This window comes from Pyrus communis, chromosome 8 (genome assembly GCF_963583255.1).
Source record: "Pyrus communis chromosome 8, drPyrComm1.1, whole genome shotgun sequence".
NCBI classification, from domain to species: Eukaryota; Viridiplantae; Streptophyta; class Magnoliopsida; order Rosales; family Rosaceae; genus Pyrus; species Pyrus communis.
In genome coordinates this window covers 12829384-12847144 of record NC_084810.1, presented here as the reverse complement: position 1 = coordinate 12847144, position 17761 = coordinate 12829384, and the positions used below count along the sequence as shown (strand labels likewise).

The 17761-nt window shown below is 37.3% G+C and overlaps 1 protein-coding gene across 1 annotated transcript; it reads left to right on the top strand.

Moving 5' to 3' along the window:
- Positions 1-13106: 13106 nt before the first annotated feature.
- On the top strand, positions 13107-17464 carry LOC137742160 (uncharacterized). The gene is made up of 6 exons (XM_068481934.1): positions 13107-13259; positions 14542-14595; positions 14684-14756; positions 14888-14928; positions 16897-16956; positions 17049-17464. Exons 1-6 carry the CDS (start codon positions 13194-13196, stop codon positions 17100-17102), a joined length of 348 nt encoding a protein of 115 aa, XP_068338035.1. The 5' UTR covers positions 13107-13193; the 3' UTR covers positions 17103-17464.
- The last annotated feature ends 297 nt before the right edge of the window (positions 17465-17761 follow it).

Sequence of the window (17761 nt, the reverse complement as noted above, 5' to 3'; positions counted from 1 at the left end):
ATAACTCTATGTATTCTCTCATCTCCTCTTCCTCTCTTTCTTTTCCCTCATCTCTTTTTCTCTGTGCTCTGTCTACATTGATAGTAGTCGGTGTGCTCTATTTATAGAGCAACTCCGTATTATTACATTTTGAATAATTACACCACACCTTTGACAAATGATCTCCACATATCAATATTCTGCCAAGGTTTTCAATAATGTGGCAATGTTTTCAATGCTATGACAAGGTCTTCAATACTGTGGGCATTCATTACCCACTATACTTTTCAACAAACTCTATGTATTCTCTCCTCTCCTCTTCCTCTCTTTCTCTTCCCTCATCTCTTTTTCTCTGTGCTCTGTCTACATTGATAGTAGTCGGTGTGCTCTATTTATAGAGCAACTCCGTATTATTACATTTTGAATAATTACACCACACCTTTGACAAATGATCTCCACATATCAATATTCTGCCAAGGTTTTCAATAATGTGGCAATGTTTTCAATGCTATGACAAGGTCTTCAATACTGTGGGCATTCATTACCCACTATACTTTTCAACAATTTTGTATTTCTTTTATTATTATTGGAGATGTTTGTCGGTTTATTTCTCAACTTGCATAAAGCTGTTAATTTTTTGTCTGAATTTTAATTTTAATTTTAATCGATTACATTTTTAAACTTTTTAATTAGGTGGTGTAGTCTATTTTATCTGACAAGGTTAAAGAGGGTCGGCAGCAAGGGTAGAAAGATTGAGAGGGATGTATTTGTAGAATTGTAAAGAAATATGTGTTGTTATCTCTCCTACATTGTGCCTTTATTATAGTAATAAAATGAAAGAAAATATTCATTCTTCCCCAAGTAATACAAGTTGTAATAGGAATTGATAACAAGAATCAAATCTAATTTAAGATTTACACAATCACACTTAAACTAGGAAAGTTTACACCCCTTAAGTGTGTAAATACTCAAGATAGATTTAGCATCATGCAGAAGTTGTGGAAGTCTACTCATCAGTACTGATCCTAAGGAACAACGCTTATTTTCAATAAGGTAGGAACTTGCATAAGTAGTAAGTCTCACTAAAAAACCCTAAGGCTATGGCAAAAACCCGAGGAGGGACAAAATCCATAGTCTAAGGGAAAATGAGTGAGAAATGCAAAGTCAAAAGAAACGTCTACGAGATGTCATCAAGGATATGACCAGCCCAAGGTGAGTGCCTCATTAGAACCTAGTTAGGTAGCAAAAACCCAATTGGAAAAATGCTCCTAATCGTAGGGAAAAAGAGTACATTAAGATCAAACAAGTATCTTCAGGATACTCCCCATGAGTTTGACACAATTCCAAAGAGAAATAGTAATGTTACAACTCAGAAAGTTTACGCATACCAATTCCATGAACAAGCTTCTAAAACGTCGTCTTCGGCAGTGATTTGGTGAAGAGGTCAACCAGATTGTCTTGTTAACGGATTTGCGTGACTTCAACCTTCGGCGCAATGTGCTTGGTGTTGTCTCTTTTGATATAACCCTTTTGAGCTGTTCGATGCATGCTGCGTTGTCTTCAAAGATTGTCATTAGCACATCAACGGTGGGATAAAGATCGCAGGAGCTTCGAATATGGTCCACAACTGCTCTCAACCAAAAGCATTCCCGAGTTGCTTCATTTAAGGCGAGAATTTCAACATGGTTAGACGAAGTGGCAAATAAGGTCTATTTAGTTGACCTCCAAGAGATTGCGATGCCTCTAACGGTAAAGACATAACCCGTTTGAGAATGCACCTTGTGCATATTAGATAAGTATCCTGCGTCGGCATAACCAATAAGGTGAGAATCGACTCGAGAAACAGGGGGTGCGGCATCACTCGAGGATCCGTAGGGATAGAACAACCCAAATCAATAGTACCTTAAGGTAACGGAAAATGTCTTTCACGCCAGTCCAGTGTCTGTGTGTAGATGCATTACTGTATCTTGCCAAAAGATTAACAACGAATGAGATGTCGGGTCTAGTGCATTGAGCTAAGTACAATAAAGCGCCTATCACACTTAGATAAGGAATTTCAGGCCCCAAAATCTCTTCATTATCCTCCTTTGGACGGAAGGGATCTTGTTTTGCATCTAGCGATCAAACGACCATAGGAGTACTCGAATGCTTCGTTTTATCCTCATTAAAGCGGCGCAATACCTTCTGGGTATAGTTCGATTGATGTGCTAAGATTCCATCCGAACAATGCTCTATCTCGAGAGCGAGACAGTATCGAGTCTTACCTAGATCTTTCATCTCAAATTCCGACTTCAGGTGCGCGGTAGTTCTTGTGAGCTTTTCAGGAGTTTTGATAAGGTTCATGCCATCGACATATACTGCAACAATTGCAAATCCAGAATATGACTTCTTAATGAACACACAAAGGCATAGTTCATTGTTCACATATCCTTGACTAGTCAAATACTCACTTGGACGATTATACCACATTCTTCCGGATTGCTTCAAACCGTAAAGTGAACGCCTCAGCCAAATTGAGAGCGTGTTTCAGGGTTTGGAAATATTTGAACCAGTCAATGTAAGTCCTTCGAGAACTTTCATATAGATTTCCGTATCAAGATCCCCATAAAGATACGCTGTTACTACGTCCATCAGCTGCATATTTAGTTTTTCGGAAACTACCAAATTGATAAGGTAGCAAAAAGTAATCACATCCATAACAAGTGAATAAGTTTCGTCATAGTCAATCCCGGGGTGTTGTGAGAAGCCTTGTGCAACAAGACAAGCTTTGTAACGCACAATTTTGTTCTTCTCGTTACGGTTCCGAACGAAAACCCACTTGTAGCCAACGAGCTTCACATGTGGAGGAGTAGGAGCTACAGGTCCAAACACCTTACATTTCGCAAGTGAATCGAGTTCAACTTGGATTGCTTGTTTCCAGTTTGACTAATCAGTTCTACATCGACATTCATCAACGGAACGCGGTTCAATGTCATCGCTCAACATGATCTCAGTAGCTACTGCAAATGTTAATGCATCGTCGACAATCATCTCATTTCTATGCCACACATTATCTAAGTTAGCATAATAGATCGAAATCTCACGATTTTCGGGAGGAGGATTCGTCTTTTCAAGGACGCTTACATAATCTAGAATTTCCTCATAAGTTGGATAGAATGACTAAGCGATAGTCGGAATGAGTAAGCGATAGTCGGACTCACAGTAGGCTGTTCAGGACCTTGTGCCGTGGGTTTCCTCTTTCAGGGGTGTGAATCTTTTGAACCAAGGGGTCTGCCACGCTTTTATGTAGGGCCAGATGATTGGTTAGCCATTAATGTACGTGAACCACCAATATTGGCGTCCCGGGCCTCCAGAAGCGAAGTCCGTCGTACATTTGGTACATCCATCTTTGCAGGTGTATTCACAGCTGGAATATGTGATCTTGTCATACGTGCTAGAACGGTGAAAACATCTGGCATGTTCTGAGCTATGCTCTTGAGATCTAATATGCGCTGCACTTTAGTTTCAGACAGAGCGGTGCAGAGATATAAAAGAGACAAAGTGCGAGTCGTCCATGATAATTCGTGTCATTCTTCAGGAACGTTGACGTTCTTATCTCCCCTTAATGACGGGAAAACTGTCTCATAGAAGTGACAATCCGCAAAACGAGCGGTAAATAGATCGCCTGTCAAAGGTTATAAGTAACGAATAATCAAAGGAGAATTATATCCAACTTAGATTCTCATCATTTGTTGAGGCGCCATTTTTGTACATAAGGGCGATGAGATCGACACATATACCGTACAACAAAAAACGCGCAGATGCGATATGTCGGGCTCGTATCCGATAACTGACTAAAGAACACTAAATGGTTGTGTCGCAACAGGCCTTAGGCAGACCAACTTTGCTGCGTGCAATATTGCATGGCCTCAAGCAACGATCGAGGGCTTGGTACGTATGACCAACGATCGAGCAATCATTTGTAAGCGCTTAATGAAAGCCTCAGCCAAGCCGTTCTGGGTGTGAACATGGGGTACATGATGTTTAACTTCAACCCCAACCGACATGCAATAGTCATCAAAAGTTTTAGATGTGAATTATCCAGCATTATCCAATCAAATAGATTTAATTGGATAATTAGGGTGGTGAGCCCTGAACTTGATAACCCGAGCTAACAGTTTGGAGAATGCAGTGTTCGTTGTGGACAACAAGCACATGTGTGACCAACGTGTGGAAACGTCAACCAAAACTATAAAGTATCTAAATGGTCCGTAGGGAGGGTTAATAGGTCCACAAATGTCCCCCTGAATCTGTTGTAGAAAAATGGAAAGATTCAAACGAATCTTGTCATAAGAAGGCTTAGTAATAAGCTTTCCCATTGAACATGTTTGACATACGATTCCTTGGATCGAACCTAAACTTCGGGTTAGTGGATGCCCATGTGAAAATTTGAGGATATGGTGCAACGCTATTCGTCCAGGATGTCCTAAATGATCATGCCAAAGTGTAATTTCATGCACGGTCCCAGTAGTAGGGTCGGCCACATAGTGGCATTCTATGGGGGCGTATAGTCGTATTATACAGATCACTCGAGATACTATTCATCTTCTCTATAATAAGTTTTTGGCCATATCTGTAGGAAGTTATGCACAGAAATTCAACTCCGTTTTCTACGTGGGTTTCAGCATGGTAATTGTTATCTCTAATGTCCTTGAAACTCAACAACATTCTTCCGGAACGTGGAGAATAGAGTGCCTCAGAAATGGTCAAGATTGTACCATTGGACAATATTATACGTGCCTTACCGTATACTTCAATCAGGTCGGATGGGCCTGTGAAGGTTATCAGTGCATTCTTAGGTATGAAGTTAGTGAAATAGATGCCTTCAACCAAAACATTGTGCGTGGTTGCACTATCTACCAAACAACTAACTTCTCCACTAGTCATACCTAGAATGAAAAATTAATTTGAATTGGTCACATGCATAAAAGTTCTAAAAACAAATATTAATTCAAAATAATTTCATTTATTCAAGGATGGTAATTAATTAAAACTTAATATCCAAAAAACAAATCACCAACAAATAATTCAAACATAAAGGAAAATTCTTCAAAAATCAAGCAAAAACAAAAAAGGGGGGGGGGGTTCGGCCACTAGGTGGAATTTGGCCCCATTGTCTTATTTCAACTAAAAAATAAGTCTATGTCTAAGATTCTAATCTTCCATAGGGGTGGTATCCTCCTGAAAGTCAAAAACCTCCATCTTTGTAGTCTCTGGTTTGTCCACTTGCACGAAGTTTGATTCAAACTTCTTACGACAAGAATGATATTCATCTACAACCCTCTTGGGAGCTTGGCAAACACGGGACCAATGTTTATTTGAACCACAATGATAACACATATCTGCATCCATGGTTTCAGGTGCTTTGAATTTATTCTTGAAGTTCGGGGCCTTGGGAGCGAGATTTGAGCGCTTCTGGGCTTTGTTTCCTCCCTTGGATAAGCCTTGACTCTGTTGACTTTGGTGGGATGGCTTTTGATCACCCCTACAACGCCTCGCGTTTCAGGCGTTGGTTTGTGCTAGAATATGCTTCAGGCATAGCAGTTGCCCTAGTAGGTTGAGCTTGATAAATTTTCATCAACAGCTGGTTCTGTTTTTTAGCAAGAAGTAAAACAGAGATCAAATTTGAGAACTTAGTGAACTTCTGAGCTCTATACTGTTGCTGCAAGTCGAATATGTCTTCTCCAGAAGATCTTCTTCGTTCCAAGTTTTGAGAAGTGATTGGATTCAACAAACTTCATAATTATATTTATTCATAGACTTAAAGTCTTGGAAGCGCAAATGCTACCAGTCATGTCCTGCTTCAAGCAAGAATATGTCCTTTTGGTGATCAAAACGATCAGCCAAAGCGACCCATAGTGCACATGGATCAATCTCAGCAAGATACTTAGTTTGCAGAGCGTCATGGATATGTCTTTGGATGAAGATCATAACGGTGGCTTTTTCAGCTTCGTCAACAGGGTTGTCCGTCTCTTCTTTAATAGCGGGATGCAAGTTCTTTGCAATGAGGTGGAGCTTCACATCTTGGACCACTTGAGGTAGTTCCTTCCAAAGACCTCTAAAGCGGTGAAGTCGAGTTTGTTCAAATTCGACATGTTCCTATCACAAAATAGATGGACAAGATGTGGTTAGTGTAATGGAGAAAAATCATGTCACGCCCCGAACTCGGGGTTGGTGAAAAAATAAGACCCCGCACCCAGAATGTGAATAAAAGTAAAAATAAATAAAAGGAAATTGACACGGGTTGGAAAATGAACTCCTCTTATAACTCCAAAACCTTACAGGGTGTACAAAAGTAATCAATTAAAAATCCTTAAACTTCTCCTCAATCACAACCTTAGCTCTTCCAACACTTGTCTAGCCAAATAACTCATTTGTAAAATAATAGGTGAGGGGTGAGCAACAACCACCGTCGCTAAGTGAGTAGAATATATAATATGCCAGTCAAGCTTGCCATTTTAATCACATTATAAAATAGGATAATGATATCAAATCATTATACACATAATGCCATATCACATCATCCCTTCACGTGTTCATTTTATCCTTCGTAAATTGTAACTCACCACGTGACCCCTAATGGCCTTCTTGCCTTAATGTCCCCGTGTGTAGTTTACATTTATCCCTCGGATTAATGCAACACTAAAGTTCTTATGCTCCATGAACAATTCCAAATAATCCAGACATTACCATATATAATAACTCTGTAAATATTTCAACAAATCCAACATGCTTGACTTGAAATAGAGAGATATTTGAAATTAGATAAATCCCACGATAACTCATGGTTTTTCGTTTATCAGAAAATAAGAATATTTGGAAACACATTACATAAATCACTCACCTCGATAACTCGAATCTTGGCAAGACAACTCACTAACAATCTCCCCGCAACAAACCCTAGCTCTCTCTCTCTCTCTCTCGCTCTCTCTCTCGCTCTTTCTCTCTCTCTCTCTCTCTCTCTAACAATCTCCCCGCAACAAACCCTAGCTCTCTCTCTCTCTCTCTCTCTCTCTCTCTCTCTCTCGCTCTTTCTCTCTCTCTCTCTCTCTCTCTCTCTCTCTCTCTCTCTCTCTCTCTCTCTCTCTCTCTCTCTCTCCGTGTAACATGCATGCTCTGCATGCTGCCTTCTTTTTATGCTCCAAAAACAATGGAGCAAAGCTCCTATTTTTACTAGTAGACAGTCAACTATGACCTCCAATTGGTTGGCTTGGCGGCTAACGTGAGATATTATGCATGGATAAAATTACACTAATGCATGCTAGGTTGACAAGTGGATTCGAAGATGACTGTAAGAAATGGGCAAAGGTGAGATGAACAAGTGGCTATCAAGTGTAAAAACTAGGTCAAGACACATGGTCATCAAATTAGGATGATGATGAAAGTAACATTCTTATCCTACGGAAAGAAAATGGGAAAAATGGTGGAGCTCTATTATCTGCAAAATTTGCATGCAATCAATATGCCACCTCCTGCTAATCTTTATACCTCCATGTTATGGGTTTGACAACTACCAACCTTATTTGCCAATTGCTCCAAATTATGCCACGTCCAAAAAATAGTAATGACACCTCTCACTATTAGGTTTAACACGTGAACAGTTATGTAAAAACTTATCTTAGGTTCATTCTAACTAGAAATAATAATAATAATAATAATAATAATAATAATATCCACAAATACAACTTATAATACGGGACGTTACAAATCAATTCATTCACATAGGAGTAGAACATACAGGTTCTAATAGACATGTATTGGTTTACTTTTGCATGAAAAAACTTCGGGTTTTGATAGGAGCATATTTAGGCGACTTAGCTAGCTTATTCTTGTGCATTTGTGTTATTATTTCTTAGTTAATGTAGTATTTCAACTAATTTTCGTGTGTTTGTAGGTCCAAAGGGTTAAAGTACCAAGAAAGTGCATTTTGGAGCAGTTTTGGGCACTAAATGGATAGCACATGTATGGGCCAACATGGATGGACGAATTTGGAGTTCAAAAGACTAGAAATCTGATAAGAAGATGAAGAAATTAAACTCAAGACAAAGTGGATAAGGAATTAGCTCAAAAGAGGAAACATTATCCAAAACCTTATCCAACCTTATCCAACATTATCCAAAACCTTATCTTATCATATCCTAACCTTATCATGCCTTAATCCTAGCTGCAAGGGGACCTAAATATATACTTCTAGAACCTATTTCTAGAAGCATTCTCTTCTAGAAGGCCCAAATCAGCCACAAAGCACATTATTTCTAGAAACCCTACAAAGGTGGCGCCTATTCCCTTCTAGAATGCCTTGCCTTGCCTTGCAAGCTACTTTCCTTTCCCTCCAATTGTTGCCACACCTCTCTAGGCCTTATCCCTTTTGGATCCTGATTTGCTAGGCCTTATTCCTTGTGGATTTAGGTTACACAAATCCTTTTCTGAAACTAATTGGGCCAAACCCTCTCCTAAGTGGATTAAATCAATTGTGCCGAAACCTAGGGCCCTAAGCCTTCAAAATCTGCTAAGTTGTAACCCTAATTTAATTAACCCTAGGGTTGGCCGAACTATGTATTCATATTTTCAGCCACAAATTCGGATGGACCCTTGATGCTATTCAGAAATTCCTTGCCGCAAGCCCTAGCCTCCATTCTCCATCATCCATTCAATCCCAACACCTCCATACACAATCTGCTGCAACCCTTCACTATAACCAGCCATCAATCATCATCCCAAGCAAGAATACATCGTTCATAACCCCCACAACCACCACCCACACCTTGTGTCGCAGCAAGGAAGAAGGAGGAAAGCCCTAGACGTGCATGCCATTCGACTTGGAGTTGCTGGAACGTTTTAGGTGTAATCTTTCTTGTGTTTTTCAATGTTTAAATTCAAGAATCTTTGTTGTGTGAGTATGAGGAACTAATTCCCTTCTAGCTAGGGGGAATTTTGAAACTATGGCTATATTTGCATTATGATTTGATTACTTCCAGTTGTGATTTCATGAATTGTGAATTCAATTTACTTATCTATTTGAATTAAAACTTGTTTGTGTATGTGGGTTGAGAGTGCGCACTTAATTTACATGCATAAATCTGATGCTAGGATATAAGGAAACTTCACCCAATCATTGTGAACTTATATTCATGAGTAATAAAGGTTGTTAGTCACAATCATGTTAAGTAAATTATTGGCATAAGTATCATGCACTTTCATAGTTACGAACGCCTCGTCAACACTTATGATTTTCATAGAATTTAATGATCTTTGATTGTTTTTCTATTATGCGCTTTCATGTAGAGAACTTTTGAGGAATAATTTGATTGCAATGCGCTAATTCCATTCAATTCAATGACCTAAGGAAATTCTGAGAGTTAATTTAAGCGTACCTAATTAACTTGGGGTGTTGAGGTTCATGATTCATTGAAAAAGCAACTAGAGATTGTTTTGTATGCAACTGTGTCATGTGTGGAGAAAGACCTCCTAGCTAGCCCATCATCCATCTAATTTCACCAAATTCGTGCAAATCTGCCTAGTTCTAGTTTTTGTTTTGTTTACTTTATTTTCGTCCAAAACCAAATCCCCCTTTAGTTTAGAGTGTCTAACTAGTTAAAATCTGTTTTAGATTGTGTTTTCAAGTGTTTTGAGTCAAGTTAAACCCAAAATTCGCCCAAAATTGTGTTTAGAGTCAAATCTACCCAGTTTGTGTTTTTAGGCAGTTTTTAGTGTTTTTAGCTTATTTTGAGTCTTGTGAACTTGTTTTGAGTCTTTTAAGTTGAGTTAAGTGTTTTAAAGTTTAGTTTTATCTATTTGAGTCAGTTTAAAGTGTTTAGCAATCCCTTCTAATCCCCGGTTTAACAACGATCCCTACTTACTTATATACGACAATTGTCAAAAGAGGGTTTAATTTGTGTGTTAAGTTAATTTTCGCATCAGGTTTTCATGGGTGATGTTTTTAAATGAAAACTTCAAGTTTTCAAATAAGACATGTTTATAAGAAACTTCAGGTTTCAAAATAATTATGAACTTCAGGTTCATATATTTCTGCAGGCAAACACAAATATATACACAAAAATATGCAACAAGAATATGCAAAAATAAAACTTTAGGTCTATAATTATAATTGATTTAATTATTTGGACTTTGGGCCAAATTAAAGTGTGGGTGAAAAAATATAAAACCCATTGGGCCTAAAATAATTAGGCAAATAAAACTCAAGGCCCAAAAGGAAAAATAAGCCCACGGGTGTCTTAAAAAAATGATTTGTGTGACCTAGGCCCAAAAATTGGGCTGGGTTTGATCTCGGGTAGGGTTCCGGGCCCAAACAAAGAGGGCACGGATTGGGTGTAGCACAAATAGTGAAACCGGGGGGGGGGGGGGGGGAGATGGGAAGAAAAATAGGCTGGGCCTAGGTAGTGGGCTACTTCGGGCGAGCCCAACAAAAAAAAAAATTCTTATGTTTGCGTGGGCTACTTTAGGTGAGCCAAAAAAAAAAAAAAAACTTCTGTTTTTTTTCTTTTTTTTTTTTTTGCGGGCCGGTCAAACAACTTATGGCCCAATACAAGGGGCCCAAAAAATTAGGGAGCAGGCTGAGAGATGGAGCCCAATAGGGCTCGAGTTGGGTCCAAAGACACCTTAGCCGTAGCTAGGTGTGTTCGCCGGGGAAGAAGGTCGGTGCCACCACTTCAGGCGGCCGTGCTTTAAGACAATGGTGCTCGGGGCAAGTCCATGGGTTAACAAAGACCTCAAATATGAATGGAGATTGAAAAATCTCAACGTTCTATCCAAAACCCTAGTAATATGAATCGGAAATTAAAAAAAAATTCCGATGAGATTCGAGAATCTCTATCAACTGGTATCGAGGATGAGCTTTAGGCCATCAAACATGGTGACCCGTGGATGAGGATTGGCTACATGCCAACCTAGGACTGGGGAAGATGCCATGGAAGACATCGGGGTCACTGGGTTTCAATCCTGAAGCCCTCGGCTCCGGCTGGGGAACTCGCGGCTAGGCACGGCTCGGCCACCCAAGCTGCAGGCTTGGTTCAATGGCGCGAGGGAAGAACCTAGGTTGCCTATTTCGATTATTTATTTATTTATTTTATTTATTTTTTAAAATTCAATTCATATATAATTTAATTCAAAGCATATTCAATTCAATAGTATAATGCATGTACATATATTTGATGCAATTTATAGCAAATATCAAATTCACATAATTCAACAATTATGAATATAATGCATGTTCAATTTATGTAGAATCTAAAATTCGAAAAACGTAAAGTTGGGTCATGCATTATGGTGAATGTTCATGCTATCAAGGCTACAAAAATATCGAGATAAAAACCGTTGTTTTGAAAGAACCTGATTGCATGATGATATGGATGAACTGGTTTGATGTAGAAAAATTCTTCAACGTCAGATTCCTAATCGCAACGGTAGGAGTGTGCCGATAACATGTTATAGCCTATTTTATCTGACAAGGTTAAAGAGGGTCGGCAACAAGGGTAAAGAGATTGAGAGAGATGTGTTTGTAGAATTGTAGGGGAATGTGTGTTGTTATCCTCCTACATTGTGCCTTTATTTATAGTAGTAAAAGGAGAGAAGATATTCCTTTTTCCCCAAGTAATACAAGTTGTAATAGGAAAGGATAACTAGAATTAAATATAATCTAGGATTTACACAATCACACTTAAACTAGGAAAGTTTACAACATTAGGTAATTTTTATCCTGAATTTGAACTTTAGCCTATTATCTCCTCTAAAAATTTATATCTAGCCAATCTCCCCCATAGTGTTAGATTTTAAGATTTTCCATCCAATTTTTCAATTTTTTGCCCTTATATGGTTGTCATGTGTTGTCCGTGTAATTAAAATGGATGGAAAATTAGATGAAATTTTTTTAAATCTAACATGAGGGAAAATTGACTATTTATAAAAGTTCAAGAAGTAATCGGCTAAAATTAAAATTCAAGTGAGAAATTGGCTCGTTAGAAAAATTCAGGTATAATTAAGTAAAATTAAAGTTAAGAGAAAATTGATAGCTCCCTAGTAAATAGGGTGAAATTGGCTCGTAAGAAAAATTCAGGGGTTGGGTAAATTAAAAGGCCTAATTTTTTTCGTGATTCTTGTGGTGACACACCACTTTCGATGTGACCCTTATGGTGAAAAAGTTTTTAATTAAACCCTCGTGGTGGGCCTTGTTATCAATTGAGGTCTAAATCCAAATTTCCGTTAGTATTCCTTTAAATAAACGCATGTGACTATCACATGAAGGGTCAAATTCGTCATTTCAATCCAAATTACATCTTATTCAATGGACATGTAGTATAATTTAGGATTTAACTGAAATTAGATTTTATGCAGGCCTTAGTCGGCGAGTACACAACCTTTCAATTTTTTTCTTAATCTTCTTTGAATTTTAATTCTTTAACTTTCTTACGCTCTTGAAGTTCATATGCGGAGGGTAGACTTGAAGATTGAATTTTCTGCAATGCCTTTCACCCATTGTCATTAATTCTACAATGCCTTTCACCCGTTTGAATGCATATATACTGCATTTCACCCATTGTCTTTAACTCTTTAAGTTATTATTGTGCATATATGATTTTTCTACATTATATAGGTTGAGATACATGTGCTATCAAATTGGGGTGATGGTTAGCGACGGTGGAGGAGGTCCACTAGTAGCTATGGCGGCGACTAGGAACCTGAGATGAGATACGGGAACTGCTGGGTTTTATTTATATATATATATATATATATATATATATATATATATATATATATATATCTCTTTACAAGTATCTTTTATTTGTAATTTTATTTTAATTCAATCATGTTTTTGTCTTTTTATATTTCAAAATAAATTAACTTAATTTTGACCGATCCACATGTGATAGCCACATGATTTTATTTAACGGAAGATTAACGGAACTTTGAATTTGGACCTGAATAGCTAACACGGCTCACCACGAAAGTTTAATTAATAGTTTTTTCATCACAAATATCACATTGAAAGTGACATGTCACCACAAATTTGGCTATTAAAAAAAACTGTTTTTTATTTTTGGAGTAATTTTCTTTTCCAATAGAGAGGAAGAAGAAAAAAGGGTGGGATAAAATTTGGAGAATTGGGAGAGTACAAGAATCAGCACTTCAGCAATAAGTACGTTTTTACCACCACCGCCATGGACGACGCTGAATTTCGACGCCTTCTCGATCTCTTCCCAATCGTCCGATCTCGCGACTACCATGTAACCCTCTCTCTCTCTCTCTCTCTCTCTTTTAGAACGCGTCGTTGATAATTTAATTTATGGAATCTGGCAATCGTTAAAACTTGTTGGGCAAAAATTGTTCCTGTTATTATTTTATATTTTTAAACGAACAGTATATAATCCTTTTCTGGATTTTGAGTGTTGGGCAGATGCACCATCTATTTTTGAGGTAACCCTTTATCATTTCTTATAGTTAGAAACTTAGAAGGTGTAAAGATTAGATTTTGATTGTGAAAAGGAAAAGATTGGATTTAATAGCGATTTCTGCAGCTGCAACCTGCATCTGCCAATATCAATACCACGTGGAACTATAGAAATTATGGATGCATGCTCAATTAGAAGTGGCATTGTGGAAGGTGTTAAGAGTTTATGTTTCTCTTGAGAGGGAGATGTGATGGATAAATCGATTTAGATGGATTGTGGGTTGCATTAAGTAGTTTTGACTGATGTAGATGTCATATTGAGTCAGAGAAGAAAGTAAGTTTCGATCAATTTGTTTAAAGTTCAGAGCCATTTGCATTGGCCGGCGTCATCAAGGATATGTATGAAAGGCCGAAATTTTCATCCCTTATTTACTCGTTTCTTTTTTTGTAATTAAATCAAAGATGAAAATTTCGGCCTTGTAGATGATGTCAGCGACGGCTAGTTTTTCAGGGTCAGAAGATGAGTAGCTTAAGTAGGATTTATTTGGTTTAGATTGGGTTAGGGATTCAAAAAAGTTATTAGGGTTGGTGTGTCATCCTTGCTTCTTCTGCCATTGTTTCTCAACAAGACTTGGTGGCATTTAATAGTTTGAGACCTTTTTTCTGCTGTACAAGACTATGGTTGCGCTTTTTCTTGGATCACTAAGGTTGTTGGCTTGTTTCTGTTAGTCTTTCAAAATTTTTGTCTGATTTCATCTGATGTGAACATCATATTAACGAAACTGCATCAAGGTTTTATGAAAATTTTCACATTTGATATTGTTCAAGGTAATAAAACTTTGTGGAATTTGATTCATCAAGGAAAATTTCGTGAAGTTAAAAATATTTCTTGAGTATCTGCAGTGTCAAAGTTTTGAGATGGGTTACATAGAACGTATAAATTCTTGTACTATTGCTGAAAATTAAATTCCAGTATCTTAAATGTTTCCAAACAATTTGGTTGAATGACCAACCCATTTATTCTGTTTGAACTGGCTATTCCTTTACTATTCATTATGAGTTTTTTTGTTGATTATATATTCATCAAGCCATTCTTAGACAACTTTGTATAATTTTAGGCTGAATCAGAACAATCTAGAGAATCAACTTCTAAGTCAGCACAGCATGAAGAGGTATACTGAAATGTTTGTACATATTTCCGTTTTACAGTACGCACACATTCACACACAAGAGGCTGACGTTTTTTAATGTTCTCAACAGCATAAAGAATGGCAAGATGCATGGGATGAGGGAGATAAAATTGAAGTGGAGAAGCAAGGACTTGACGAACATGGTATGTTTTAACATACACTCTCTTTATTTGTCTTCCATGGATGTATCAGTAACCAAAAAGAAATTCCACCAGTTTTGTATGTTTAATATAGAAGTTAAATATTTTGCACTTATATGGATGAGTAATTACAGGTGAATTCTGGGAGAAGCTAAAGTTGATCGCTGAGAGAAAGGTATGTCCATATTCGTCTTTGATTTTCTTGATTTTCATGGATATGTGGCGATTGTATTTTTTACATAATATGATTATCTAAGACCATTATATGAAATTTTATATGGTGTCATATTTTGACACAACAGGTTTCTGGACATATAGAAACAGAAGACATGAACTTAGTGATGTGGTTTTGAGCATGCAATGATGTACTTATATTTTAGCCGTTTTTGTTTGCATCTAATGATGTTGGATAAAAAAAACTCCGAAAAATTTAATTGTCCCATTTATGAACTCTTCGTTTTATTCAAACCCTACCCAATGGTAATTGAAGTCCAGTCCAAAATAAAAACTAATTGTTCTCAGTGTCTAGGAGTGGAAAAGTGGGTGTACATTGTGATTTTTGTTGAATGTTTTAATGTACTTAGGTGAACTCTCTTCTCTTCTGTATAAGGTTTTTGAGAATTGAGTTGATGGATACTTATGCAATTGAAATAAACATATAAGAAACAATAGAGATCTGATACAACCCAATTATTTTTTAATGTTCAATAGTTCATAATGAAACAAGTTGAGGGTTGAATATTGTACCATTGCTATCAAAACAAGTCTAGGGTGACTAAAACTACTGGCTTCGGAAGAAGTCCTCTTCCAGTTAAATTAAATAAATCTACCCATGGCGGACAATGTGAACTGTATTCTAAAGTCTTCTCCAACTCTGCTTACTTTCTCCAACTGCTTCACAACTTTAGTCATTAGTACAAGGTAACAACGCAGTGCTTGGCCCTCAGCGTCTTTTGATTTTCATCTGAGACACTCAGCTGGGCAGAAAAGCCTCAAAGTTAATTGCCCACCCTTTCCTGATTGGTTGACATTGATACATTCGCCACCCGGAAATGAATTTATGACTTAACTGCTCTTAAGTTAAGCAAGTGTATGAACTAACACTTAATTGTGTTGATATTGTTAGACAACATCAGTAGAGTGTTTGCGCGGAGAATTGCTCAAGGGCCTAATCACCCATGTTTTATTGTGAAATACTCAGATCCCTTGCACTAGAAGTACATAAGATTTAAACATCTGTATGAAAAAACCTGAACCTATCTATTAAAAAAGGCACGGCCATAGCTTCATGTTTGTATGTGAGTATGGCTGTAGTAATTTTAGGATTAATATTTTCTAGAAGTTGGGATTTGGATTTGTATAGGCTTTTAGTGGTTCCTTCTTTTAGGTTCAAAATCTAACTCTGTTTTGGAACTCGATTTATTTATGTTTTATGAATTAGCAAAATCCCTAAGTAGGATGTTACCCGAAAAAAAAAAAAAAAAAAAAAAAAGATTCCCTAAGCAGGACCAATATTTGGGAACGTCCTATCTTATCGAAGACTTCTCCAGCATTCAATCTAGATTATCTTCCCATGTCCAGAAAGCAGTCCTTACTATAATTCATGAAAAAGAAATATCTTGAGCCAGCAGAGCTGAAACTGTAGAAGACCTTAGGAGCTTTGTAAAAGTACTATTTATGTATACAATTAGATAAAACCAGAGGCAGGGATGGCTCTTGTTTTGAACTATTGGTTCTTTGAAAGGAATTGGGAAACTTGATTTCACGATTCCAAGAAGTTGTCGTAATTCTTCAATGCTAAAAACAGAAGCCTTGGCCGTGGTCATAACCTAGTGTATGCAGTACCCTTTTATTTCTTGCTTGTGTACGCATGTGCAGCCACATACGTGTGTGTGCATTATTTTATTTGGTACTTGTATGTGTTATCTTATTCCTTAGTTGGCCATATGTATACTATCAGTTGTCAGCTGTTCATATGTTGATTGTAAATTTGTGTTCTACGACACTGTCATATTTACAAATGGAGTTAACTGAAAATTGAGGAGACATTTTTTTTCAACTACAAAGGAAGAAATAAATGAAACAAAAACTAAGAATAGTTTTGGTTGGAAGGAAAACTAACTACTTGTACTCAATTGTTTAGGTGGGTGCAGCAGAAGCGGAGAGATTTTGCAAGGCATTTCAACGAATCCACAAGAAACTCGTATGTACCATATGTTTTTCAACAAATAGTAGTCATAAATACTACTTTGGTTTCTGTTTACATTGAAAAAACCTCGATTCTATTTGTTCCAGGTCTATGAAGAACTGAGTTTGGATGCTGCCCAAAAATTCCTGAACTCGTCGTGATCTGTAGCTGGATTCTGTGTGCTTTTTGTTGTTTTTGGTGATATTGCTTTCTGCTTCCTCTTCTTGTAAGGAAACTCTCTAGTGTCAATTAGTTTCCCCCGACCGCCCTCCTTTGACTCTCAACTCAACTTTTTACCCTTGTGATTGTATGAACATTGTTAAACAATTCATACCTGAGTTGGCATTGGACCTTCTCAAGTCACAAAATGGATGGGGCGCAGCTTTCTGGCACTTGAGAAACTTACCCTTGAGTTTCAGTTCCACCGAAGTATCGACGTTTTCGGTCTTTTCTTTTGTTCGTTGGACACCAAGCTACGGTGACGCTATAGGATTTTTCCTTTGATTTCCTCTGTTGTTTATAATGTACGCCTTCGTATTTTTTAAATTGACTGTCGGATTGAAAAATTAAAAAAAAAATTAAAGGAAATAAATTAACGAGTGTGTGAGAAGTAAAAAAAAATAAACGGATAGCACACTCCAAAAAAAAAAAAATAAATAAATAAATAAATATGGATGGCCTCATTGACATAGTCCTTGATTCCGTCAGTGTGACAGTCTTTCTTTATTATTTTTGTGAGACCAAAATGATAATATCAACTTTTTAACTTCATTCACACTTTTCATTATTCTATGTCCTCATATTAAATAAATCAAATAAT